This window comes from Zalophus californianus, chromosome 9 (genome assembly GCF_009762305.2).
Source record: "Zalophus californianus isolate mZalCal1 chromosome 9, mZalCal1.pri.v2, whole genome shotgun sequence".
Classification (NCBI taxonomy): Eukaryota; Metazoa; Chordata; class Mammalia; order Carnivora; family Otariidae; genus Zalophus; species Zalophus californianus.
The window spans coordinates 58593778-58619176 of record NC_045603.1 but is presented as its reverse complement, the minus strand read 5'-3'; the positions used below and the strand labels follow the sequence as shown (position 1 = coordinate 58619176).

Sequence of the window (25399 nt, the reverse complement as noted above, 5' to 3'; positions counted from 1 at the left end):
CCATTAGTAAAGGTCCCCCTCCTCTTCATCTGAGACCACACCCAGGTGCCCGTGCTGGGTCCCCCGGCCCTCCCTCCCATTACCACCTTTGTCCTGAGCTGTGGGGCTTACAGAGGGAAGCAGTCCTCTCCTGCAGACCCTGGCCAAGGGGGAGCAGGACTCAGTAAAGAAGCCAGAGGTTTTGTCCTCAAATACTTTTTAATAAATAGACAAAATCCACTAGATTGATGCAGCAAACTAAGGTCAGAGGAGAGGGGAAACTATGGAGGGAAGAGCCCCTGAGTCAGCAACACAACCTCCTCCCCAACCCTCCGGGCTTAAGGCACTTTCAGGGGGGACAGGTCCTTGGGGTCCTGTTAAACAGGGTGAATGGGAGAGGGAGGGATCAGGGTCCCTTCTCCCACGTTTGCATCAGGACATCACTGCCCTTCTCCCCTACTCCACAACCCCATTCCTGATTTACTGCCCTCATCACACACTGTTCTGAGGGAAGTTTTGGGAGGTGTTCCTTGGGGGCGTATGCCTATGACCCTGAGGAAGCAGATCCTGTCACATCCTGATGGGGCACCAGCAACCCACTCTACCCTCTTCATCCCAAGGAGCCATGTCGGGGGAAAGGGTGGAGGGGACCCATGGGCCAGGCTGGGACCCAGGGAGCTAGGTGGTGCCCGACATGGGATGCCCATCGGAACCTGGCTCAGGGTGCCCATCAGCAGCCAGGATGGGGTGCGCATCGGGGCCCTCCCGCCGGGGGCTGCCCCAGTTGTTCCTCAGGATAGTGCCGGTCTTCTCCTCCTTGAACTGCTGCCGGTCTTCCCGCGGGATCTTCACCGCGTGGTACTGGGGCACAGTGGACTCGGGGTACTGTGCCCGCTTGAAGAATCCCATCTGTAACGACCCCAGGCCAGACATGAGGAGCCTGCAGGGCTGAGGGCCCTGGAGCAGATGCCCAGCACAGCCCAGCACCTTGTCTCCGCCATGAGTGGGGGAGAAAGTACCAACCACAGCAGAAAGGAGCTGGGTGGAACACCATCCCGTGCGGTGCGTGGCCCCCGCAGGTGCCACAATTAATGCCGGGCCCCCAGGTCCTCCCCCACGGCAAGAGAAAAGACCAGGAGGGGCCAAAGGTGCAGGACCAAGGACATCTCCCTTGGCTCCGGAAAGAGGGGGTTGAAGATGGAACAGCAGGACCGCTGACCCCACCCAAGCTTTTTAAGAGACCCAACAGCATGCCCCAGAACATAAACAAGATCTGAGACAAAAAAATGACTTCCTAGACCCCTGCATACTGGGAATGACTCCTCTCGAGCCTCAGACACACACCCCGTGTACTCAAACAGCATTTCCCTCAGGGCAGGGCCCTCTCAAGTCCATGAATATGGTGACCTCGCCCCGCCCTACATCATGAACACATTGGCCCTTCTATACGGAGGTGGAAATATGCCCCTTGCACACTCACATTCAGGACCACCCAAGGCTCCTACATGCTCAGACCGCACGGCATGTCCTTGTGCATTTGTCTTTGCACACTCATGCCCACAGAAAAGCCATGCATGGCACCTTCCTGCACCTCCACATGCTCATACTGCATGAGCCCGGCCACCCCTTTGTGCATGCCTCAGGTTGTGTGTACTCACCCTTATAAAACCCCCCTTATAATTACCTTCCACCCCCGTTCCACACCACCCCCGTGCAATCTCATTTCCTCACCCTGGTCCCCTGAATGCTGGGGGCTCTACTCACACATACACACTCACACGCACACACACATGCACACGCACAATTACCCCACAGTCCCCGGGCCCCCAGCTTCCACGGCCGAGGGCTGCACAGCCAGATGGGCCCGGTGATAGTTGGTGGGAAAAGATGAACTCTGGCTGCTCCGATGGAAGAAGCCACACTGGGATGTCAAGGGCGGGGAGGAGCAAAAGAGGTGGAGCATGGGAAGACTCAGGAGGGGTGGGTGGGGGCCCTTATCTCTATTCCGTCCCCCTTCCAAGAAAGCAGGGGGCAGGGATTCTGGAGCCAGTTTCATGAAGTCCCTGAAGACTGGCCAGGTTCCCCACACTTTGGATGCTCAGCCAGAGGCCTGGTCCATTGATGACTCACATTTACCAAACAGTGCGCTTCGTCTGCACCTGGTCCGGGGAGGACCGGGGGCAGTTCTCCAGAGGGCCCCAAAGACATGCATGTCCTCCAATTGCCCAGATGTGGCATGTGGTTCAGGGTCTGACGAAGGGTGGTGGATGTGGTTCCCTGTACTGACATGTGCACGTGTGTGCTTTTAGGTGGAACCCCAGACACAAAGGGGATTCTGTCTACACTCTCTGTGTTTGAAGACGGTTCCACGTAGAGCCTGGTACGCGAAGGTTCTGAGTTCCGTGCTGGAGGCAGTCCCTGGAGGTTGTTCTCCACGCTGCTGTGTCTTCTTTATCACAGTTGCCTTCCCAGCCTTCCTGCCATGCTCTTGTTAAATCAGCCCCCACTTCCCTGCCTCTGTGGCTCTGCCTCCCATGGGCCCACCCACCTCATCTCCCACCTCCAGATCCTATGACCCCACCTTCTTCTAAGCCACCTGCTCTCCAGCTTTCTCACCTCTACCTCCCCCTGCACTCGCTTGCCCTAGCGCCTTCCGCCTGGTCCTTCCTGCAAGGCTCACCTCCCCCACTAGCCCATCAAATCCCGGAGGTCAGCATCTGCATCTGACTTCTCTCTGAAACTCTGGAGCCCGACCCAGTCCCTGGGACATACAAGCGTTCAGTGTCGATGGGCCGATAAATGAAAGAACGGGTGGGAGAGAACCAACGCATGGAGGGCCTCCCGCCTGACGGGGAAGCCCAGCCCCCACCAGCGCCGCCTCCCCGAGCCGCACCTTCCACATGAGCAGCACCAGCAGCGCCAGCACGAGCAGCCCAGCCAGGACGGCCAGGAGGATGACCCACCAGGGGGCTCCTTCTGCCGCCACAGCCACAGGGTCCAGGTAAACCATCACGGGGATCTGGGGAATGAAGGGTTCAGGGAACAAGGACCGGAGCAGGGGGAAGAAGAGCTTCCCCACCCCAACCTCACCAGGCCTGCAGCTCACCACCGTGGAGGCATCTCTGAGCAGCAAGTTCTTGACAGAAGACTTCACGGTGATATTGGCTCGGACGATCACCTCCAGGGACTTCACAGCCGAGTACTCCTACGGGAGCAGAGAAGGCAGCCTTCTCCTTAGTGCCCCCGGCCCCGCCCCCGCTCCTGAAATTCCAAGTGCCGCGGTGCCCAATACAGAGGGCATTTCTGCCCGTCCTGGGTTAAGAGTGTGCTGCACTTGGACAGGGAGAAGGCAGAAAGAGCAGTGAGTCCCAGAGGGACGGCTGGGGAAGAAGATGCCAGCCCCACCGCCACGGTGCCCTTACCTCCAAGAAGGTGCTATTCCAGAGGCGGCCCCACACGTGCAGCACAGCCGCCCGGTCAAAGCTGTAGAGAGGGCAGCTGAATACCACGCAGTTGGCAGTGCCCCGGGCACAGTCCTAGGGACCAGGACAGGCAGGGCTTTGAGCCACGTGGTCCCCACCCACTGAGCCTCCCCAGGGCCCAGCAGCCTCACATATGCGCTCACACAGACACAGAATCTGCCCAGAGACTTCGCTTCGTCTGTCCATCCATGAGGTCCCACACCTTGGACCCCCTATTGCCCTTGTTCCTCACTCATATCTCTCCCATTTTCCTTAGCCGTCCTCAAACTCACCTCCTCCAGGAAGTCCTCCCGAACTAACCCCGTGGTCCAAAAGAGCAGCCTACCCCAAATCTGGTCTATCTGACCTTGAAATACATGGGGAGCAGGGAGGAGGTCTCTTATTTGACAGCAGCAGCAGAGTAGTTTCCCAGTTAATGCTTATGTTATATAACAACGGTCCCATTTACTGAGCATCTCTTAGCTGTAAGGTATTTATTAAAGCCATCCTGCAAGATGCATATTATTATCATCCTCATTTCCTAATTTTCCAAACTAGGAAATTAAAGTTCAAAGAGGCCAGGTGCAGGGTGCCTGACTGGCTCAGTCCGTAGAGCATGTAACTCTTGACCTCGGGGTCATGAGTTCAAGCCCCTTGTTGGCCAAAGAAATTAATTAAAAAAAAAAAAAAAAAGAGGGGCACCTGGCTGGCTCAGTCAGTGGAGCTTGAGACTCTTGATCTTGGGGTTGTGAGTTTGAGCCCCAAGTTGGGTGTGGAGCTTACTTAAAAATAAATTCTTTTTTTTTTAAAGATTTTATTTATTTATTCATGAGAGACGGAGAGAGAGAGAGAGAAGCAGAGGGAGAAGCAGGCTCCCAAGGAGCAGGGAGCCCGATGCGGGACTCGATCCCAGGACCCTGGGATCATGACCTGAGCCGAAGGTGGACGCTTAACCATCTGAGCCACCCAGGCGCCCTTAAAAATAAATTCTTAAACAAAAAGAAAAGAAAAGAGGCCAGGTGACCTGGCTCAGGCTGCACAGCTAGCAAGCTGGTAAGTGGTAGAACAGATATTTGAATCTGGGTCCATGTCGGGCAAAGCCACACTCTTATGCTAAGCCCAAACCCACTGAAGGAGGAGGAGGCTGTCCCAGGAGCTGCTGGGGCACCGGAGACTTAAGCCCTGCTCCTTCCAGGTCTCACCTACATCCGTTTGGCCCAATCCCACCTGATGATCCAGTCGCCTAAAAATGGTGTTAAATTCACCACACTTCGTGTACAGGAGAAGGCCTTTGAGAGCATTTGAATTCTTTGAATCATCTTTTATTTTGCCACTTTTGAGCAACTCAAGAATCCTTGGCCAGTTTGTCTAAAGGCAATTTTAAGTGAAAAAATCAAAGTTCTTATTATTAGAAAGGGAGGCCTTTCAGGGGAAATCAGCCACATGGAGAAGGCAGGACGATACCCGTGACAGGGAACCTAGCATGATGCAAGTTCACGGTACACCCACGCGCCTTCGTGTGGCCTCCTGCCATGCTCTCCGGGAGCAGGGAAGCTGAGGGCCCCCACGAGAGACAGGGTGTGACAGTGGAGCTCCTCCCCAGACAGACGACGCCAGGCCCAGCCCAACTGTTCACATCCTCCCCCCCCACCCCTGCCAACAGTCTCTTTGACTCCTTCTATCGCCCAACCTTCCACACCCAGGTCTCCGCCTCCTTGCAGCCAGGCCAAATACCCCCCAGTCTTTCCCCTCCACACCCACCGGCAGCACTGTCCTACAAGGGAAGAGCACAGAGCGCGTGCTTATTGGCTCAATACATCCACTTAAAGAACCAAACTATGCCCAACAAGTAATTGATTGTGTGGCTAACTGGCTGCAGGCCAAGGGCACTGCTCTGGAGTGAATACTTGGTGGTCACAGGGGGGACCCGTGGTGTCAGCAGCTGCTTCATGGGTGTGATATAAACTGTCTTGTCAACTCGCTCCAGGTGTGTGACCATCACACCTGTCAACAGGCCAGCCTCCTGGACGCCCAGCCCCCCCTAAAGCTCCCTGCCCCCCACACCCCCTGTCACATCACCAACAGCCCCGCCCCTCATTCGGACTGTACCGTGTTTGCCCTGTCCTCACCAGGGTGATGTTTTTCTTCTTCTCGGCAGAGGACACCGGCCACCAGGACGTGCTGGGCTCCAGCTGCTCAGGATGCTCCTCCTGTTCCGGCTGCTCCAGTTCCCGTCGCCGCCTGTCCCTGCTGTCCACGTCCTGGATGCGGGGAGTGGGAGCAGTGAGCGTCCCTCCCAACACAGCCATCCTGAGATGCCATCTCCTCCCCACTGCCTTCCCCCTGGGCCCCCACAGCCTCCCACAGCCGCCATGACGTCCTTCCCAAAGTCTAACCCCCCTCCACCCTGCCTCAGTGGCCCTGACCACCCTGCCTAAGCCTCACCAGCTGGAGGATGTTGGGCCTCGGGGAGCAGAGCCCCTTCTGCCCGGGCCCCTGCCCGCCCTCCAGCTCCACCCGCATGGGGTACAGCAGCCACTTCCCGTTGGCTATCTCATGGGGCCACATGATGTTGAGGAAGGCAGAGCCTAGGGTGTTCAGTGACTGGCCTTCGTTGGAGACCTGTGGGCAGAAGGGAGTGTGAAGGGAGGGTGCTCCATTTCTGAGTGGCCTTAAATCTGCAGAGACAGAGGGGACAAGGGCTGAGGGGAAGGCCTCAGGAAGCAGAATCCCAACGAAGACTTGGGATCCTAAACCCCACCAGGCAACATTCTCTGCCTACGCCAAAGCCAGGAAGGCCTGGAGATGTCCCTACGAGGGTGGGGAGGCCCCAGCCAAGCACAGGCAGTTTTAAGGAGAGACATCAGCCTTCCCCCACTGTCCCCATCCCCCAGCTAAAGCCCCTGGCACGAAAGCTTCCCTGGACCCTCGTGGCCTACCCAGACCAGCAGGTAACATGTCCACACAGGGATGACCAGGAAATGGTCAGTCGAGGCCCCAACACAAACACCTGCCCACAATCAAGGTCCAGGAGCAAGGGGAGGCCTTGAACGTGCTGGACCATCATGCCCCCATAGGGTGGAAGAACCATAGCCTTGGGACATGTCTCAGCCTCTCTCTGGGCCAAGAAGGGAGGGACCTGACCAGGGGCCTTACCAGGACACTCACCGTGACCTCATACTTGACCTTGCTGCCTATATCCCGCTCAGACTTCATGGCACTCTCACCCCGCACCACACCAGAGAAGAAGAGCTGCTGGGGAATGGCCAGCCTGGCGTGGAAGGGTCAGAATGGGGTGCTGAGGAGGCCTGGGGCCTGGCTGACTAGAGGGTGAGGAGGCAGAGCCCAGGCCAGGGCTTGGGAGTAGCAATGCCCACCCCTCCAGCCGATGTGCCCATTTGGGCAGAGCTTACCCTGTGATGGACAGCGGCAGCTCAATGAAGACACGAGCTTGGACAGAGATCGGATGAAGCTCCTGCTCGCTGATTCTGGTGTGTGGGCAGGAGCACGCATGGGCAATGGGGCATAGGCGCCACCCCAAGGGCTCCGATGAAAACAGCAGAGCCCCATCCAGGTGGACATCAACCCAGCTGACCCTACCCTCACCACCCCCTGGCCCCCCCAGGCTCACGTGGCCAAGAGCAGTTCCACTTCCAGCTCTGTGGTCTCAATAGTGATCCCTGAGGTGCTAAGGATGAGGTAAAAGGTGACCTAGGCCAAGAGCGGAGAGTGATTAGAGTCGGGGAAGGCTAGGGGCTGGAGAAGGGGTCAGGGCTTAGAGAGGCTCTCGGACAGGGATAAGGGCTGACATGCCAACCTGGGCACCTCTCTTCATGGGGTTCCCCAGCTCACACTCGACATGGGAGGCATTCTCATTGGACAGGCAGAGCGGCTTCTCCTGCAGTGTGGAAAGGAGGAGAGGTCAGTCCGGGTTACCGGAGAGCCCCCAACACCCCACCCCACCCTGCCGCAGGCCCTCACCGTGGCGTCCAGGGCGCGGACTCCTGAGTAGTGCAGAGAGGCAGGGAGGGTGACCAGAAGCTGGGCTTCGTGAGCATCGTCCCCATCAGCCTGGGGCTGGGCTGGATCCGAGGGCAGGTTAGTGACCGTCAGCTCCAGGCCAATGACCGGCTGCCCACTCAGGGCAAACAGGGCTGTCGTCCCATCTGCATCCCTGGAGGTCAGATCCCACTCACACTCTAAATCTGAACATCTTCCTTTGCCTCTCCCTCTCCTGCCCGCTCCCCGCCGGGGGCATGCTGCCTGCCTCCACTCCCTGGTCTCCCCTCCCACTGGCTCCCCCACATCCGCCTCCATGCCAGTCCAAGCCTCAGGTCTTCCCACATTCAAGAGAACCAGACGGGGAGCCTGGAGACCGCTGTTCCGGTCCAAGCTCCCCTACTTCCTCACCTGGGACAAGGAGCTTAACCTCTCTAGGCCCCCGTTCTCCATCCACAAAGGAGCTAATAATAATGCCTACCTCACTGGGCTGGGGAGACTAAACAGTGCGCTGCACATAAACTGTGTATTATTATATGTCCTGTGCAGGCATGTTATTCCTTGCCAGGACAGAGCCTCTGTGGCCCCATCGCTGACCCTCATCTTCTGAATTATCAGCCTCCGCCCTCGGTCTGCAAGCTCAGCCCCGCCCCTCGGCCTGGCCTCCTGAGGGCGATTCCTTCTCTTCCTTGAACTCTCGCCTTCCACCCCACCTGCCCCCTCGCTCCCCCTCACATGGGCAGAGGCTGGAACTCCGTGTCACTGACACGGGCACAGAAGCGCGCATGGACCAGCTGCAGATTGCTCTGGCAGATCTTGTCTTCACCACAACCTTGCTTCAGGAAGTGGATCTAGGGAGAGATGTGAGGAGACGGTCATTCCTAGGGGTGAGGCAGGAGGTGAATGTGTCGCCAAGGCACACAGTGGGGTGGAGTATCACAAGATTAAGTAACAGGGTTTCAACTCTCAGATCTGCTGCTTACTAGCTGTGTGATACTGAGCTGGTCACTGAACCACCCTGAGCTGTGTCCTCCTCAGTAAAACGAGCATGTGGTGACGCTGAGGTAGAGGCCAGCAGGCTAGCTCACAGCGAGACCACATCTCCCTAGCCTCCCTTCCGTGTAACCGATTCTGGATTTAGATGTGAAGAGAAGTGAAGGGCATCACTTCCAGGCTGGCCAGGAGAGCCATATAAGGAGCTTCATGCTCCCCCTTCCAGCTGACAGGGATGGAGGCGACCTAAGGACCTCGGGGGCCACATCTCAGGATGGCAGATCCCCATCAGCCCGGGCCCCTGAATGGATGCATAGAATGGAAGGTCAGTGTCCCCTCTAACGAGGAACCCATGATCACTTGAGCCATTTTCCATTTTGTGGTCTACTTGCCACAACACCAAGAGACGGGGGAACTGCTGGGGTAGCCTGTGAAAGAGTTTTGGAAGCTATGAATGCTTGTCACTGTGAGGGATGATGATCATTACTCCTTCCAGCTCCCTCTCCTGAGCTAAGCCAGAACCCATGCTCACCTCTGCCCGCTGGGTGCTGGGCTGGTGAGCATTGAGGATGGGGGCCACTGGGGGCAGCCCCTGGCCAGGAGCCTGTCGCCGGAGCCGTGGAGTCTGGAGATTGTAGGACAAGGTCACCACAATGGCCCGAAGCTTGTCCTTGACATTCTCCTGGGAAGAGGAAGGATGGACATGGGTACTAGGACAATCCTCAGGCCCCGGCCAGACCTAGGTCAGATTCTGAAACTTGGCAAGAAGCTTGCAGAGATGAGAGAGAGAGAGAGGTAGAGACCAGAGTGAGGGGGAGGGAGAGCGACTGGGGTGGAAAAGGGAGGAGACCAGGATCCAGGGCTTTTGAGGACCAGGTATGACAAGGGAGCCTGCCATCTCCATCTCCAGGGAGGATAGAACTTGTACTCCGCACACAGAAGGCAGAAGACACAAGAAGGCCGCAGGTGAAGAGGTCAGCCCATAAGGGAGGCTTCCCAAAAGTTGAGATCAAAGAATGAGCTGTGAGCATGTTAGGGAAGAAGCTAAAAAGAATCAAAGAAAAGAAGTCATGCAAGGACGATGACCCTCAGAGGCCAAGGGTTCAGGGCCCACCTGTAGCTGGAACATGGTGTCTCCACAGACTCGGTCATGCTGGTGCTTCAGCCACACGGTGCCTGAGGCCTGGTGCTTGGGGTCATCTGGGCCACGGCTCAGGAAGGTCACACGGGGGACCTGGCCCCGGAGCCTCCTGTCTGTGTCTCCATCTAACACATAATCCAGGGCTGTGACATGTGGAGAGAAGAGAAGAGCCAGTGAGCTGGGGAACGGCTCTAATCTGACCCTATCCCTGAGATGCCCGTCTCTCTACCTCAGAGGGACCCACCCTGAAGCCCAACGGGGCAGGAAAGGGGAGGAGGACTTCACTCACCCACAATAGGGCTGTAGCTGCTGGGGGTTGCAATGTAGCTGAAACAGACCCTCAAGTCCACGCTGTGGGGGCAAGGGTAGCTCCTGAGCCAGGCCAGGTTGATGGGCCAACGCCTCACTCCTGCCCCCCCAGCCCCAGCCCCCAGCCCCACACTGGGCAGAGAAAGGGAGAATGGGGAAAAGTGGGCCCTGAAATCTCCCTCCCTCCCCTTGGATCCCGTCTCACCAGACCGAGTGGCCAGCAGCACAGTTAGGCTGCTCTAGGTCGATGGCTCGGGGAGCAATGAAGACCTCATGGGAGACATGAAGGATGGGTCTGGCCCTGGGGAATGGAGAGTCGAGCACAAGAAACATGAGACTCTGAGGCAGGGAAAGAGCCCAGCTGATCTCAGGCAGGGAGAGGCAGAGGAGAGGAAGGAGCTCACCTAAAGAGCACAGCAGTGTCGGCCAGGGAGCCGACCAGTAGGTCCGGGTAATGGTTCCCATCCACGTCCAGGCCACCCGAAAGGGAGTAGCCAAAGCTCTTTATACCCACGGCCTCACCCTCCAGCACCTGCAGGACCAGACCATCAGCTCCCCCACAGCATCACCCCCAGCTCCGCCCCCTGCCCTCTGCTGCCCCCTAACTCCCCCCACACCTACTCCTCCCACACCTCATCCCAACGAACTCCCTCACCTGGGAAGGTTTGACGACAACCCCCAGGCTGCTCCCATGGTAGATAAAGACTTTCCCATCCCCATCAAAGGGAGCCCCCACAGCGATATCTGTGGGTATGAGAAAAAAGGTAATCAGACTGGGGGGGGCGGGGGGGGCAGTCATCCGGACCCCAACCTTCCCTCAGTCACTCAGTTCCATATACTATGTTTTTTATTTTATTGAGAGGCTACTAAGTCCCAGGCATCTTACACACATCATTTTTAAGCCTCTTAGCTACTCTCTGCAGATATTACCGGCTCGGAAAGTTTACTTGACCCAAGTCACAAAGCTGGTAAATGGCAAAGCTCAGATGCCAGCCTAGGTTGCTTCTCTCCCAGAGCAGTCAGAAGGCCTCCCCCGGAACTCTGAGGTGCTTCCCCATCCCTGCCTCTGACCCTCCCTCCCCCGGGGCTTTCCAGTTCCCAGTCACACCTGCAAAGCCATCTTGGTTGATGTCCCCCAAGACAGCCAGGCTGATCCCGAACATGGAGTCAGGAGAGCCACAGAGCCGGAGAGGGGAGACCCCAGCCCAGTGACCCCCCTGGTTCATGTACACATACACGGCACCCCCCAGCTCTTCTTGGCGCTCAAAGAAGTAGGGGGCACCCACTAGCAGGTCTGCCCAGCTATAGAGAGAGGGAAACAGTCAGTGTGGCTCCTTCCCCAGCCACGGCAGTCAGAAAGATGCTGGAGGCCCGCCCAGCCTCCCCCAGGCTCCACTCCGCTGTGCCCATTCTCACCCATCATTGTTGAGATCAGCCACAGCCAGCGAGTAGCCAAAGCCAGAGGTCAGGCGCTCCCCAGACAGCATAACTTCGGGCACCAGGCGGCTGGCACTGTCTTTGCGCAGAATGACCACAGCACCCTTGTGGTTGGCACGGGGGGCCCCTGCCACAAAGCTCAGCTCCTCTGCACGCACCAGACCCTTCCCCGAGTCAATGGAGAAACCTGGGTGGGGTGACTTACCAGTGAGCCCTCCCCAAAAGACTCAGGAGCCTAGCTGCGTCCAGGCACCGCCCTCCCCCACTCTGCCCCCTCCTCACAGGTCTGGAGCCAAAAGGTACAGGTGCCCTCCAAGTTATCACCACCACAGCTGGACGGCCCTGCCTCCCCCTCCCAAGGCCTGGCAGCCCTCCCACACCCAGAGACTAGAATTTGACACAAGAAGTGCAATGAGGTCAGCCTCAGGGACTGGGGAAGAAAGAGAAAGGCAATGGCTAGGAAGGCCAGCCGGCTGGGCAAGAGCTGAGCAGGGTGCAACACCTGAGATCCCCAGGGGGCTGCTCTACCTTCTGCACACCCAGGAGGCCCCAGCCCCATCTAATGCACCTTCTTTGCACCCCCAGCTCCGTCCATGCTGGCAGGGAAAGGAAGTCTTCATGTGGATAGAGGGGAGGGAAGGGGGAGTGGGAAAGAATTTGATTCACCCAAACATCTCCCAGGCCTGGTTTCCTCCCCCTCTGCACAGGGCTGCAGACGAAACAATGAGAGGGACTTACCAACGAGGATAGACCTTTCTCTGGCACGTGCCCACTATCCAACCCTCAGAGAAAGTCCCACTAGAGCTCTACCCTCCTTTCCCAGTACAGCCTCAACCCACCTGGTTCTTCCTCCATGGAGACCCCTGTTCACAGCCCCCTAGGCCATCCCCCTTGAGGCATCTTCTGGGGCCTGGTCACTGGGCCTAGCTCTTCTTTGAAATTTGGGCCCAATATGTATTTCCCTGGGTGTCTGTTGGTGAGGGTCGGGCAGCAGAGGAGGGGAGGCCAGGCCAAGCCCGCAGGGCCCAGGGGGACGTGGTGGAAGCTTACAAACCTAAGTAGCTATTCAGGGCCAAGTCTCCGGCTGGTCCTGGGAGCCGGTCAGCGGGGTCCAAAGTTTTATACACCAGCTGGTCAGGGTCAGAGCTATCAATGTTGGTCACAAAGAGCAACCCTGCGGGGGGCAGGTGGGGGGAAACACCAGGGAAGGGACATCCAGAGGAGGGGCCACAGAGTGGGGAGACAGAGCCAGACACAAAGGCAAGAAGAAGGAGATAGGAGAGGAAGAGGGAGAGAACGAATATGAGGGAGACAAAGAGACGAGAGATACAAGAATCAGAGACAGGAAGACAGAGAGAGAAAGGGTGAGAGACAGAGACAGAGAGACAGAAGGACGGGAGCGTGGAGAGGGAGGACAAGAGAGAGGAGCAGAGGGTTAGAGCCGCTCTGGGCCAGGGAGGGGTCCCTACCAAGGTAGCTGTTGGCAGGGACCGGGATGAGGCGGGGTTCCTGCTCCTTCTCACCCCCCGCCTCGTAGGGCCCGTCGTCCAGGTGCGCCAGGTCCGCTGAGCCCTGCGCACAGAGCTCCACCCTGGCGGTGCCTGCAAGGACAGACCTGTTAGTGCCCGGGCCAGGCGGCGAGGAGCACCTCTCAGGCCAGGTGCCAGTTAGGCAGGCACACGGGGAAGCCCCTCCTCTCCTTCGCGGCCCTATCTCTCTACCCCTTCCCCAGCCCAAGCCGCCGGCCCCACAGACTTGCCGCCCCACTCACCGAGTGTCAGCTCAGCCAGCGGCAGCGTGCGGAGACGGGAAAGGGGGTGACGCCGTGGGGCTGGCGTGCTGGAGCGAGCAGGCCCAGCCGTGCGTGCGGGGGCTCGTGCCAGTGTGGTGGGGAACACTCAGCCACTCGAAGGCGGGGAGACTCCCCGACTTGTGTGTGTGCTGGCATGATGGGGGTGGAGGACGCGGCAGTGCCCCAGGGCGACATGGCAGTGAGCGTGTGGGCATGCTTGGCCACGTGCTGCCCCCAATCCCATCTCTGAGGTAAGAGGACGTTTTGGTTCCCTTCTCCCCTCCCTGAGGAGTGACTCACCCTTCCAGTTATAGGTTCCCGGGGCCCCAAAGAGGAGGTAATGGCTGTCGGGGGAGAAGGCAGCGGCTGTGCCCTGCTGGCAGAACCCAAATTGTTCGTGGCCCTGGGGGCGCCCCTCACAGAACTTCCATTCCCCACCATCCAGCTCATCACGGATGGCCAGGTCTTGGCTTAGCACAAAGCAGCGACCAATCACATCCCTGGTCTCTAGGAGCTGGTCTACTCGCTGCCGAGCCTCGTACCGGTGTGCGCAGGTCTGTGGGAGGAAGCGACGCGGGGTCATCCGCCCCCCCCCGCCCCCATGTGGGCCGGTGACCCGCTGGAGCCACGCGGCCCCTGTGCAGACAAGCACGCAGACACACACACATCACTTGGGCACCACCCCCCAGCCCAGTGCTAGGCGATATACACATACATATCCCATCTGCACTCACTTCCCTGCGCTGCTAGGAAGAAGCCTTGTTCCACGTTCTGCCTGGGGACCCAGGCCCCACTAAGCCAGCACACAGCACCCCATATGTGCCTATCCCCGACAGGCCAAGCTGGTCCTGACTCAGGACCTTTGTAAGTGCCACCACTTTGCCTGAGAAGAACTTCCTCCTCTCTCCACTCCCGAAGCATTGCTTATTCTTGAAAGGCTGGCTGAACTCTACCCCCCAGTGCCCCCACAGGAGTCTTTTCTCTCCGCTCCTCCTTTGGACTTTCACATACTGGGGACTGTACTGCTCACTTAACATTAGCCATATTCTGGGGCGCCTGGGTGCCTCTGTCGGTTAAGCGTCTGCCTTCCGCTCGGGTCATGATCCCGGGGTCCTGGGATCGAGCCCGCATCGGGCTCCCGGCTCGGCGGAGAGTCTGCTCCCTCTTCCCCTGCTCATGCTCTGTCTCTCACTCTCAAGCTCTCAAATAAATAAAAATTTTAAAAATTCTTTAAAAACATTAACCCTATTCCGCCCTACGGTGACTCTGATTATTAATTGCGTTTGCACGTGTTAGTGATGATACGGAGAGAAACAGACACAGAAAAACAGAGAACGAGAGTCTCCAGAACCATTCAATAGGCTTTGTGAGCCATGGACCAGGCTTTTTCCCATCTTTACGTTTCCTCTCTCAGTAACTAGCACAATGCCTGATGCTTAAAAGGTTCTCAGTAAGAGTTTGACAAATGGATAGGTGGATGCTTAGATGATCTTAAAATTTTAAGGACAGGCACCATGTCTTGTACCTTTGGTCCTGGGAATGAGGCCATCATACCACATGCCAACCTGTGTTCTATAAGCACACCTGCGCACAGGCACACACCATATACACACGCACACACCCGCCCTGGCATACAGGCACAAGAAATGGTACTCACAACAATCTTGCCCCCAGGTCCCTGGCTCCGAACGCTGACTCCCAACCACTGGTTCTCCTTGCTCTCCTTCTGCACATCAGCTGGAGGCAGGACAGTGGGAATAAGGAGAGGGAAGAGGAGGCCGAGTCCTCCCCCTTCCCTTCCTGTGCCATGCCCCCTCCCCAATCCTGCGGGGTCCTCACCTCCGCGGTCAATGTCCACTCTGTAGCAGTCAGTCTCTTCCAGGCTCAGGGGGCAAGCGAAGAGGCCTCCAGTGCGATTCGCCTGCTGCCCAGGCAGAGCCAGGGCCTGCGGAGCACCCACCAGCAGCCTGCACAATGGGGCAGGGGCCAGAGTTGGCAGCCAGAGTGCCGTGCCTCCCCAGCGCTGCCCAGACCCGACCCCTCAGAACCAAGGAAATGAAGAACTAAGGAGGAAGGCCAGAAGACACGTTCCCCAAGTCCTGGCAAGGGCAAATTAATACACTTGGCCATGCAATCATCACATTATATATTCACATACTATCTGGATGAGGGCCCATGTGCCCCGTAGATACGCACACACAGACACACACGCACGCGCGCCAAACCAAGTGGCCTGGCCAGCGCAGCTTTTTGAAAGAACCGCCTGTTCCCAGCACCTGTTCCTGACCAGGCCTTTCCTACCCACTTCCTGGCCCCATCCCCAAGCTCTGCCCTCCTCCCCAAACCCAGTCCAGTTGGAACCCTCCCAGAAATGCCAAGAATGCTAAGAGCAAAAGTAACAGGGGCCCAGACTGGCACCACGAGGTGGCCCAGGGACCAGCTTCAGAGGCCAAGCAAGGGGCTAGATATGGGCCTGTCCTTCATCACCCTTCATCGGGGACCCATCAGGGACCCATCAGAGACCCCATCCTCCCAGCAACACGGCCAGCCCGGGATTCTATCTGTCACTCTAGCTGGCATGGAGGTAGGGGCAAGTTCCTCATCTGTCTCCCATCCTACCCCCATTTTCTGCCCATACCCTGAATCCCCTTTCCCATCGTCCCTCCGCTCCCCACATCCATGATTTTCCCCATTCCTCCCACCCGCCCTGCCCCCACCCTGTCCTCTCTCCTACCTCCCCCTCAGACACTTTCCCAGCTATAACTTTCTTGGCAGGACAATTTTCCATGATCACAGCCAAGGCTTCTTCCCCAGGGGAGGACTGTGCTGGGAATGGAGGCTGCCTGGGTCCCCTGGGGCTGAACCCCAGGCCAGGAGTGAAGGAAGGGGTAAGGTGAGGTGACTGGCACCCAGCTGACTACAGGGATCTCTCTTCACAGAAGGAGAGACTCAAAAGTGGAGGCAGGGCAAACCCCGAGGCCTCTCTCCCACACTCTTTTCCTCCCTCTCCCTTGCTGGGGGACAGGGCCCGAAGCTGTTCAGGCAATATTGCAGACAGGCATCTACGGGGCACTGGGCCAGTCCTGAGGGGGAGGAGAGGGCACAGAGCCACTCTCCCTTCCCACAGCTCTGGTCTCTTAGCAGCTGTCGTCCCGCATCAGAGCCGGTGTCCAGACCAAGCAGGGGGCGGGGAGTGGCAAGGAAGAGGGTATGCGTTCGGCATTCATTAACAACTATGTACTGAGAACCCATTGCCCGCCAAGCCCTGTGTCAGGCACTGGTGAGACAAGGCAGTAACATTATTCAGCACCTACTATGGGTCAGGCCCTAGGCTAGATGCCAGGGATATGAGGAACTAACGTTGTTCACCCTCTACCTAATGCTCCAGACATCAGGCTAGGCAGCTTTCACGCATGCTCTCATTTAAGCTTCATGACAATCCTATGTGAGGATTCTTTTCTTGTCTTTCGGACGAGGAAACTCACTGAGATGCATTAAGCAGGATGCTGGAATTCAAATCCACATCCGCCTAATTCCAAAACCCATGCATTTCCACCATACCCAATGACGGGCCATCTCCAGAACACTGAGACAGACCACTCCAGAAAAAGAACAGAAGGAAGGGAAGGGGAGGGGAGGGTACCCCACACAGAAAAGGAAACCAGGTGGCACGGCCAACTTTCAGACAAGTCCGGAGTATCCCCCCACCTCCAAACTCAGAGATGGCCATCTCTTGGAGGACTGGGGCTCTCTTATTCACGCGGTGCCTCAGCTGGTCGGCACATAGCTAAGCACCAAGAGAAGCTAATATCAGTGTTCAGTCTTCACATCTCCCCTAGAGGTCTAGAGTAGGGAGGAGGGTGGAGGGAACGGGTCCATATGGAGGAAAGAAGCTGGTGCACATACATACGGCCAGCCTCACTCTCAGTGCGGAACAGACCAGCCCACCCTCCCTGGAACAAGAGTTCCCACACGCAGCCTCTCTAGTCCCTCCACCTCTGCACCCACCACACACTTTTCTGGCTTCATCCCACCATCCCCAGCCACCCCAGGCCTCCGGACAGAACAAGAGCCTCAGCTGCAGCCACTGCAGGCAAAAGCAAGAACATGTTGGCAGCTGGGGGCAGAGGGATTCCCTAGGAGCCTGGCTAAGCGGAAGCAAAGGAGTAGCCCACTACCACCGCACCTCTCAATTCTGCACACACTCCAGGGCTCTGACCCAAGGCCTGCCCTCCCTGACTCTCAATCTGGGTGGCCCTCTGGGGAGGGTGCTTGGCCTGAAGGCTGACTCAACCAGGGTGATCCAGCCAAGCGTTTGGATCCAGGCTTGCAGGAAGGCACTGAAGCTATTCTCTAGCTCTGTGGAGCACGATACACGAATCACAGTGCTAACACTTTCACAGCACTCCCTCTGGGCCTCGCGCTATTCTAAGGGCTTTATATATACTAAGAACTCTTAAACCCCACAACTATCTGGTAGTACTACTGCTTAACTCCGTTTTACAGTTGAAAGATATAAATGAGGCTGAAGCCACAGAGCAAAGAAGGTTAGATTTCAAAGTCTCATCCAGGGGCAAGATTGAAAGACATCAAAACGGGTGAGGCCTTTCGATCAGTGGATGCTGGTGAAGGCGACCTGCAACTCACAAGCTAGGGACTGAGCAAGGCCCCTGGTCTCTCATGTGCCACCAGGCAGCAGAGCACCCCTTGCTGGAGCAAAAGCAGGGTCAGGCAGTCAGGCTCCCCTGGGAAAGCCCCCGGCTTGCCTCTCGGAGCCTGAATCAGGGGCCATCTTCAGAGAGGAGGGGTAAATAACAAGAGACCAAGCTATTAAAAATAACCCAGAATTTGCCTGGAAATAGCTCAGAGAGTTCAGCATGTCCTAAAAAGGCCTCCAGTCCTGGAACTCAGGCTGATGGGGGAAGAAGGGAGGGAGGGAGACAGAGATGAGGTAGGAAGCAGATAGAAGGGCTGAAGAAGAGATGAAGTCAGTTGCTTTCTATCTCTCCCAAAGTTTGGGGGACCACTGACCATCCCTGATGACAGGGATAATGGAAGAAGAAAGATTAGAGCTAGCCCCTCCTCCTCGAGCGGGGTAAGAGAAATGAGCTCCTGTCCCTACCCTCTGCCCCCAAGCCAATGGTATCAAGGAGAAGACAATCCCAGTGGACGGCATTGATCCCAGTAATGGACACTTAGTGTGCCTTAGGCACCAGCCTAGGAAAGAAAAGCCCCCTGGCAGGAGGGGGTGGGAAGCTTCCTTCCCCTTGTCTCTCTTTTTAAAATCATACATGTAGCTGGAGCCAACAGCACAGGAAACATAACAGACACAGGCCCCACACACATGTGTCCATCTCACATGAGTCCTGAACTGATTAGAAAATAACTAGAATTGTCCTCTGCCCCTCACTCCTCCCTGCCTTCCCCCACTACTGAGATTCCTAGACCTTGAAATTTCCTGAGGGGGAGGAAGGAGAACAACCTGGCCAGCATCCCTTCTGGATCTCTCTCTCTCTCCCTCTCTCTTTCTCACTGCTGCTGCTTCTGCTACAACTTTTGGGGGCTCTGCTTCCTGTCATTCTATCATCAAACCGTCTAGTACCGGCTGCCATACCCTCCCAGGTCCTCTTCCAACCTCCCCGTGATCTTGAGCCACAGAATAAAATGGCAGGGCTCTCCTGGCCTCCGCTGTCCTGCTGTCTTCATCCCACCCCATGGCAATGCTCTGACGGGAAGTTATTTCTGGAGTCTACCCTCCATCCCTCCCATGGTGTCTTCAACCTCTCTGTCCTTTCCCTCTCCTCCTGCCCTAAGCAGAGACAAGATGTTCAGTCCCCCTTCCTGAGGGAATCCAGCCCTCTGAAGGAGGGGAGTCCCAGACCCTGGGACTGAGGCAAGGATGCAAGTTGGGGGAAACCTGCCAAGACAAGAGCCTCCCTCTCCAACTCATCCCCAAAGCAAGACTCTGAGTCTCAGGCCCTGAGGGTACGTCTCCAGACCCAACACAGGTAAGGCAAGGTCGAAGTACGGGATATCTGTGGATACCCTGAGTCGTCGTGGGGTTGGAAGAATGAGAGATGGGGTGGGGTGTTGGGGGGAAATCTGTGGCTCGGGCACGGGGACTCTGGGCGGGTGCGGTGACTCACCAGCTCTGGGGTCGGGGCTGCAACTGCCGGTGCAGAGCCACAGAGAAGCCGAAGAGGCTACCCGGCTCGCCCTCCTTGCGCAGGGCGCCCATCACGTCCAGATTGAAGGCGACGGCACCCGGGGCGAGCAGTCCGGCCAGCAGGGAGCCAAGAAGGTAACAAATCCCGGGGGCGCCCCGAGGATCACGGCCCGGAGTCCCGGCCATGCGGCGAACCCTGGGCGCGCTCCGCACGAGCGCAAGAAAACTCGCTCGCTCCCGCAGCCCCAGGTCTCCCACGGCGGGTCTCTGGTCTCGAGTCTCGCACGTCTTTCAGGGCTCTCGCAATCTCTCTCCTCCCCACCCCTCTCCCGCCGCTCCACCGCCGCGTCCCCCGCTGCCCCAGCACCGGCTAGGACGACTGCAGCAGCCCCAGGCCAGGCGAGCGCTCCCGCTCCCGCCTCCTCCCCCAGGGGCACCGCCCCGGCCCCGCCCTCGGCCCCGCCCCTCGCTCGCGCGGCAGGTGGAGGCTTCGCGATGTCGCAAAGGGAGGTCCAGGCTGGCGACTCGGTGTGGGAACCGGCCTTGCTCGCCAGGATCCCCACCCGGGCTTTGGCCCCGCCCCCGCCTGCGCGCTCCTGCCCTTCCCCCCCCAACTCCTGCCCTAGCCCCCGAGTGGTGGGGGCGGCGCCTGGGGATGGGGAGGGAGAGACAAGTACAGATAGAAAGGGACCGAAAAAGAGAAAGGAGGGTAAGAAATGAGAAGTGCTTGAGGCTAAAGGACAGTCTGGGAAGAGAGATGCAGACAGGGAGATGAAAGGGCAGGGTCCTGTGTGGTCCTTTGGTGCTCCCTTCTCCCCATGGTCACGTAGAGCGCCTAGCATGCTGTTCGAATCAAACCACATCCCGCCCCATCCCATCCCACCCCCGAGAGCCTGGCAGTGACAATGGCTATGCTAGCCACATCGTCAGCATTCAGGAGAACTGAGGAAAAGACAGAGGCAGCAGGGGAGAGAGAAACTCAGCAGGTCTAGGGAGGAGAGCAAAGGAGGCAGGTAGAAAGAAAACAGAGAAAAGAGATGGAGAAAGAAGGGCAAGAGTTTGATCAATAAGGAATGGTGGGGACGGGGGGGGTTCTTGGCTGCGTCAGTGCGTACAGCACGCGACTCTTCCTCTCGGGCTGGTGAGTTCCAGCCCCACTTTGGGCATAGAGCTTACAAAAAAAAAAAAAAAAGGAATGGAATGGAATGAAGGGAGAAAAGAAAATTACTGAGGGTGATTGATAGAGGAAGAGGAAATTAATTAAGCTGGGGAAGAGGGAGTGGGGTCAAAGAAGAGCAAGGGCAAGGATGAAAAAGATTGGACCCAAGAGGCAGAGAGATGGAAAGGATGTCTTCGACTCACAGACCCCCTTCCCTGAACTGTCCGTTTCCCACCTCTGACGGGAAAGGATTGGAGAGGGCAGCGTCCCAGGCTGATCCATGAAGGATCTGGGTGGGGCTTTGCAAGGATCTCCACAGGGACCCGCAAGCCTGTCTCTCTTCCTCTCCCTTCCCCCCAGGCTAAGACAGAAGCAAAGCGGGGGGGGGGGGGGGGGGTAGGGACATTTTCCAGCCCTCTGCTATTTATAACTCCAATCCAGAAATGGGGCCAGGAGGAGAGATAGGAAATAATTTGGCACAACTGGAACCTCGCTTGCTCTCACCTCCTCTTCTCACTGGGTTTTGGTCTTCTGTATATCCACCTATCCATCTTTCCCTTCCCTCTCTCATTATCTGGTTTTGTCTCATCCCAAGCTCTATTTTTGTCCCCTTTCTTGTCTCTGTCACTTGGAACCCTTCTCTGAAGACTTCTCAATGTCTCCAATGTTGTCTCTGTCCCTCCAAGTCTATCACATCCTTAAGATTTTCTCTTCTCGGGACGCCTGGGTGGCTCAGTCGTTAAGCATCTGCCTTCGGCTCAGGTCATGATCCCAAGGTCCTGGGATCGAGTCCTGCATCGAGCTCCCTGCTCAGCGGGGAGCCTGCTTCTCCCTCTGCCTGCAGCTCCCCCTGCTTGTACCTTTGTTCACTCTCTCGCACTCACTCTCTCTAACAAATAAATAAATAAAAATCTAAAAAAAAAAAAAAAAGATGTTCTCTTCTCATGGGGTGCCTGGCTGGCTCAGTTGGTAGAGCATGCGACTCTTACTTCAGAGCCATAAGGTTGAGCCTCACGTTGGGGGGAGAGATTATTTAAATATGAAATTTTTTAAAATATTTTCTTTTCTCCCTCCCTTTCTTTTTTTTATTTCTTTTTTTTTAAGATTTTATTTATTTATTTCACAGAGAGAGACACAGCGAGAGCAGGAACACAAGCAGGGGGAGTGGGAGAGGGAGAAGCAGGCTTCCCGCCGAGCAGGGAGCCCGATGCGGGGCTCGATGCGGGGCTCGATGCGGGGCTCGATGCGGGGCTCGATGCGGGGCTCGATGCGGGGCTCGATGCGGGGCTCGATCCCAGGACCCTGGGATCATGACCTGCGCCAAAGGCAGACGCTTAACAGCTGAGCCACCCAGATGCCCCTCTCCCTCACTTTCTTAAAAGCCCCAATGCACCCTACCTAATTTCTCTTCCCATGCTCCCTTTGTCTCTCTTACTTCTTTTTCCAAGACTACACTTTTAAAAACAAACAGAAAGGTAGGCGCTCTCTCTGCTGGCCCTGGGACAATCCTTGCCTTGGGTAAGTTGCTATACATTTGAAGATTTGAGCCTCTGATTTTGCAACAGTATACTGCAGACATTCCCTCAAGGGGACTAGCACAGCTCTAACTAGGGGCTACGAGGAAACACATGTGCTGCCAGCAAGCCGGCACCAGGATCCTTTTATTATCCCCCAGATCTGCCCTCTCTACCCCTTTTCCATCTTAGAGCCCCAGACAGTAGAGCTGATATGAGAATGCAGAGTAGTCAAATCAGTATAGAACCCAGGACTCCTGACTCTGAGCCGAGATCTCCAACGTGGGTCAAATGCCTTTAGAGGCCCAGGTGCCTTCCTCTCTGCACCTGCGGCTTCTGCCTCCCTTCTCTTCACCCCACTGGCTCCTGCTAAATCCAAGGTTGAAATCAGATGCCAAGAATCTGCTCCTGACCTCCTCTGCCCAAATATTTGAGAAGTCATCTCACCCACCACACTAGGAAGGAGCAGGAAAAGAGAGAGAGGCTGCCCAAAATTAGCCTGGCTATAAATAGTGGGGCAAGGGAGGGCGGGGGAATGTAAGAGTCCTAGACCAGCCTAGTAAATTTAGACATGTCGATTTTCCCTAAAGGAGAAGTGAAGACCAGATTGTTGGAATGGGGCACAAGATTGTAGGTGAAGTGGGGGAGCGGAATGAAGAAGCTAGAGGGATCTGGAGAATGAAGCTCGGTGTTTGAATAAACAACCTGCCAAGAACTTCTTGTATTTGAATCAAGAGTTTGGAAATTCATGAAATTAAAACGAATTAAAACTATAGAGATGACAAAGAGATTATTGACTGCCAGGGGACAGGGATGGGAGGAGGTGAGAATAAAAAGATAGCACATTACACCTGAAACTAACATAACATCGTGTGTTAATTATACTTCAAAAATAAATAAATAGGGGCGCCTAGACGGATCAGTCGGTTAAGCGTCTGCCTTCGGCTCAGGTCATGATCATGGGATCCTGGGACCCAGCCCCAAGTCTGGGGAGGGTCCCTGCTCAGCGGGGACTCTGCTTCTCCCTCTCCCTCTGCCTCTGCCATTCCTCCCATTTTGTGCTCTCTCTCTCTCTCTCTCTCAATAAATTAAATAAATGCCAAAAAAAAAAGAGATAGCACAGGAAGTTCCTTTGTGGTAATGAAGAGATCTGTGTCTTGATTTTGGTGGTATTCAAATCTATACACGGGCTAAAACTGCATAGAACTACACACACATGCACACACTGACACACACAAATGAATGCATGTAGAACACTGATGAAAACTGAATAAGGCCTGTAAGCTAGTGAACAGTGTCCCTATGTCAGCTTCCTGGGTTTGATATTGTGCTACAGTTATATCAGATGTCATCAGTGAGGAAAGCTGGGTGAAGGGTACACAGGACTTCATGTACTATTTTTGCAACTTCCTCTGAGCCTATAACCATTTCAAAATAATTTTAAAAATTGATTAATGTCCAGGCCCAGCAAAGGCTTCAGCCCTACCTCAGTGGAAGCTGAGGCTTTCTCCAGCCCCTTCCCCCTCTAACAACCTTTTTTGCCTCCATCTGGGATCCCTGTTTTTCAGCTTCCCCAGATTACACATTTTCCAGCTGCTGCCTCTAGCTTACAGGCAAACACTTCCAGAACACATTGCAGGGTTAACTTCTCCCTCCACCTCATCTGGCAGCAGAGCCTTGGAGCATATGTCCCAGGGTCAGTCTCTTCCTCCCCAACACACACAACACGAGGACTTTCTCACCCCACCCAAGTCTCCAGCACTGGAATCCTTCTGCCTGCCTCTGAATTCTGGCTGTAGCCAAAGCTTGAACTATGGGAGTGGCTGGGAGAGAGAGAATATAAATGTGATTGAGAGGAATCGCTGGGGAAATGACTTGACTGCTCTCATCTTTGAGGATCCAAGGGAAACCCATGCATTTTCTGGAGAAGGACTGGGAGGTCACTTCCCACAGGGAGCCATTTAGACTGTCTTGAGGGCCCCTTTTCTTTGAGCACTGGCTGCAGTCCAACATTTGGAACTTGGCCACACCACCAACAGTACCCCCCTCTTGAAACCCAGCCAGGCTTCCCAGTATGAGAAGCCTTCTCCACTCACCCCAATGTTCTCCTTCAGTCCCCATCCAACCCTTAACAACTCAGCAGCTTTCGGCCCGAATGTTTGGCCCAGGTGTTCAGTTTAGAACTTGCTAGGTAACGCTAACCCAGGAAAAGACCTCAAAAAAGAACAAGGAAATGAGTGGGGAAGGAAAGGAGTGTGGGGTTGCATTCATTCATTCTAAGAGGAAATAATCTGGGGGGCGGGGAGTATAAAGAGATGTGGGCAGAAAGAGATTTCAAATGTCAAAAGTCATTCTCCAGAGATTCATGAAGCTTGTGTCCGTCTCAACCAAAGGCGGGTGGGGAGTTGAGCTTCAACTCAGCAGAAACTGAAGTTACACAGTGAGCAGGAAAAGCCTAGAAAAAGAGCATCTGGAGGATGACCCTGGAGAGATCAGCTGGAGTCCCCAGATAGAGGTACCCATGTCCTCTGCCCAGCTCTAGGGCAAAGGAACAGCCAGTGTGTGGGGAGGGGGGTGGGGCTGATGTCTGCAGATTCCTGGCAGTCTCTATACTGATTGTGAAAATGTCAAGCAGTTGTGCCAGGGTGGGTGAGGGTAACACAGGACGGGCTGGCACTCTCCCTGAGTCAGCCTAATCTTAACATTCACAAACTCACCACCAAAACCCCCAACACCAACCCCCCTCATTAGCCCCTGCCCTCTGTTTCACATCCCCAAGTAACCATTTTCTGGTACTCCCTCCAACCCCCGCTCTTCTCTCCCAGGCCCCACAGCTCTGGGAGTGAGGCACCGAGCATCTTCCAATGTGCTTCTATTTTGCTTGCTCACTGCAGTTGGAAGGTGGAGCCAAACGGGGGTTGGGGGAAGGACGGGACAAGGCTGCCCGGTGATGCTCTCACTCTTCCCGCTCCTACTGATCAACCCCACGCTGGAGCGGAGCCTCTTCCCAAACACTCCTCCCCCACCAGGATTCCCTCCAACTGTGCCCACAAGCTAGAAGGGCATAGTGACAAAACAGAGCCTACCCTCCTGGGGTCTTTCCCATGGTTTATGCAGCATAGGACGGTGGTTACACTCGGGCTCTGGAGTCAGATAGCCTGGATTTGCAGCCTAGCTCTACCAGTTATCAGCTCTATTATTTAACTGCTCTGTACCTCAGATTCTCCATCTGAAAATGGAGGGCAACAATAATTCACACCATAGATCTAGGGATTAAATGAATTAATATGTGTAAAGTGTTTGACCCATGGTAAGTACCCAGGAAATGTTGGGAAAATAAATTATAGTACACATATAAGCATAGACACATATGCAGTATCCAACATTTTTATTCAGAATTTTTATCTTGGTGGCATTTTAATGTTCTGCTTTATGCTACCACTTAACCA

General features: G+C 55.9%; 1 protein-coding gene across 3 annotated transcripts; it reads right to left on the bottom strand.

Annotated features, from left to right (window-relative positions):
* Nucleotides 1-140: 140 nt before the first annotated feature.
* ITGA7 (integrin subunit alpha 7) lies at nucleotides 141-19656 on the bottom strand. Of its 3 annotated transcripts, XM_035721818.1 has the most exons (26): nucleotides 19258-19656; nucleotides 14951-15078; nucleotides 14769-14848; nucleotides 13412-13667; nucleotides 12789-12920; nucleotides 12374-12493; nucleotides 11299-11506; nucleotides 10991-11184; nucleotides 10538-10626; nucleotides 10287-10414; nucleotides 10088-10183; nucleotides 9863-9924; nucleotides 9547-9716; nucleotides 8965-9114; nucleotides 8175-8290; nucleotides 7422-7614; nucleotides 7258-7338; nucleotides 7072-7151; nucleotides 6854-6928; nucleotides 6609-6711; nucleotides 5886-6062; nucleotides 5570-5701; nucleotides 3402-3515; nucleotides 3086-3184; nucleotides 2873-2998; nucleotides 141-888 (listed from the first exon to the last, which is right to left on the bottom strand). In XM_035721818.1, the coding sequence occupies exons 1-26, from the start codon at nucleotides 19461-19463 to the stop codon at nucleotides 658-660; spliced, it is 3546 nt and encodes a 1181-aa protein (XP_035577711.1). In that variant the 5' UTR covers nucleotides 19464-19656; the 3' UTR covers nucleotides 141-657. The 3 variants fall into 3 exon arrangements, with proteins under 3 accessions (XP_035577711.1, XP_027450733.1, XP_027450734.1); XM_027594932.2 differs by lacking the exon at nucleotides 12374-12493; XM_027594933.2 differs by lacking the exon at nucleotides 12789-12920.
* Between the last annotated feature and the right edge of the window lie 5743 nt (nucleotides 19657-25399).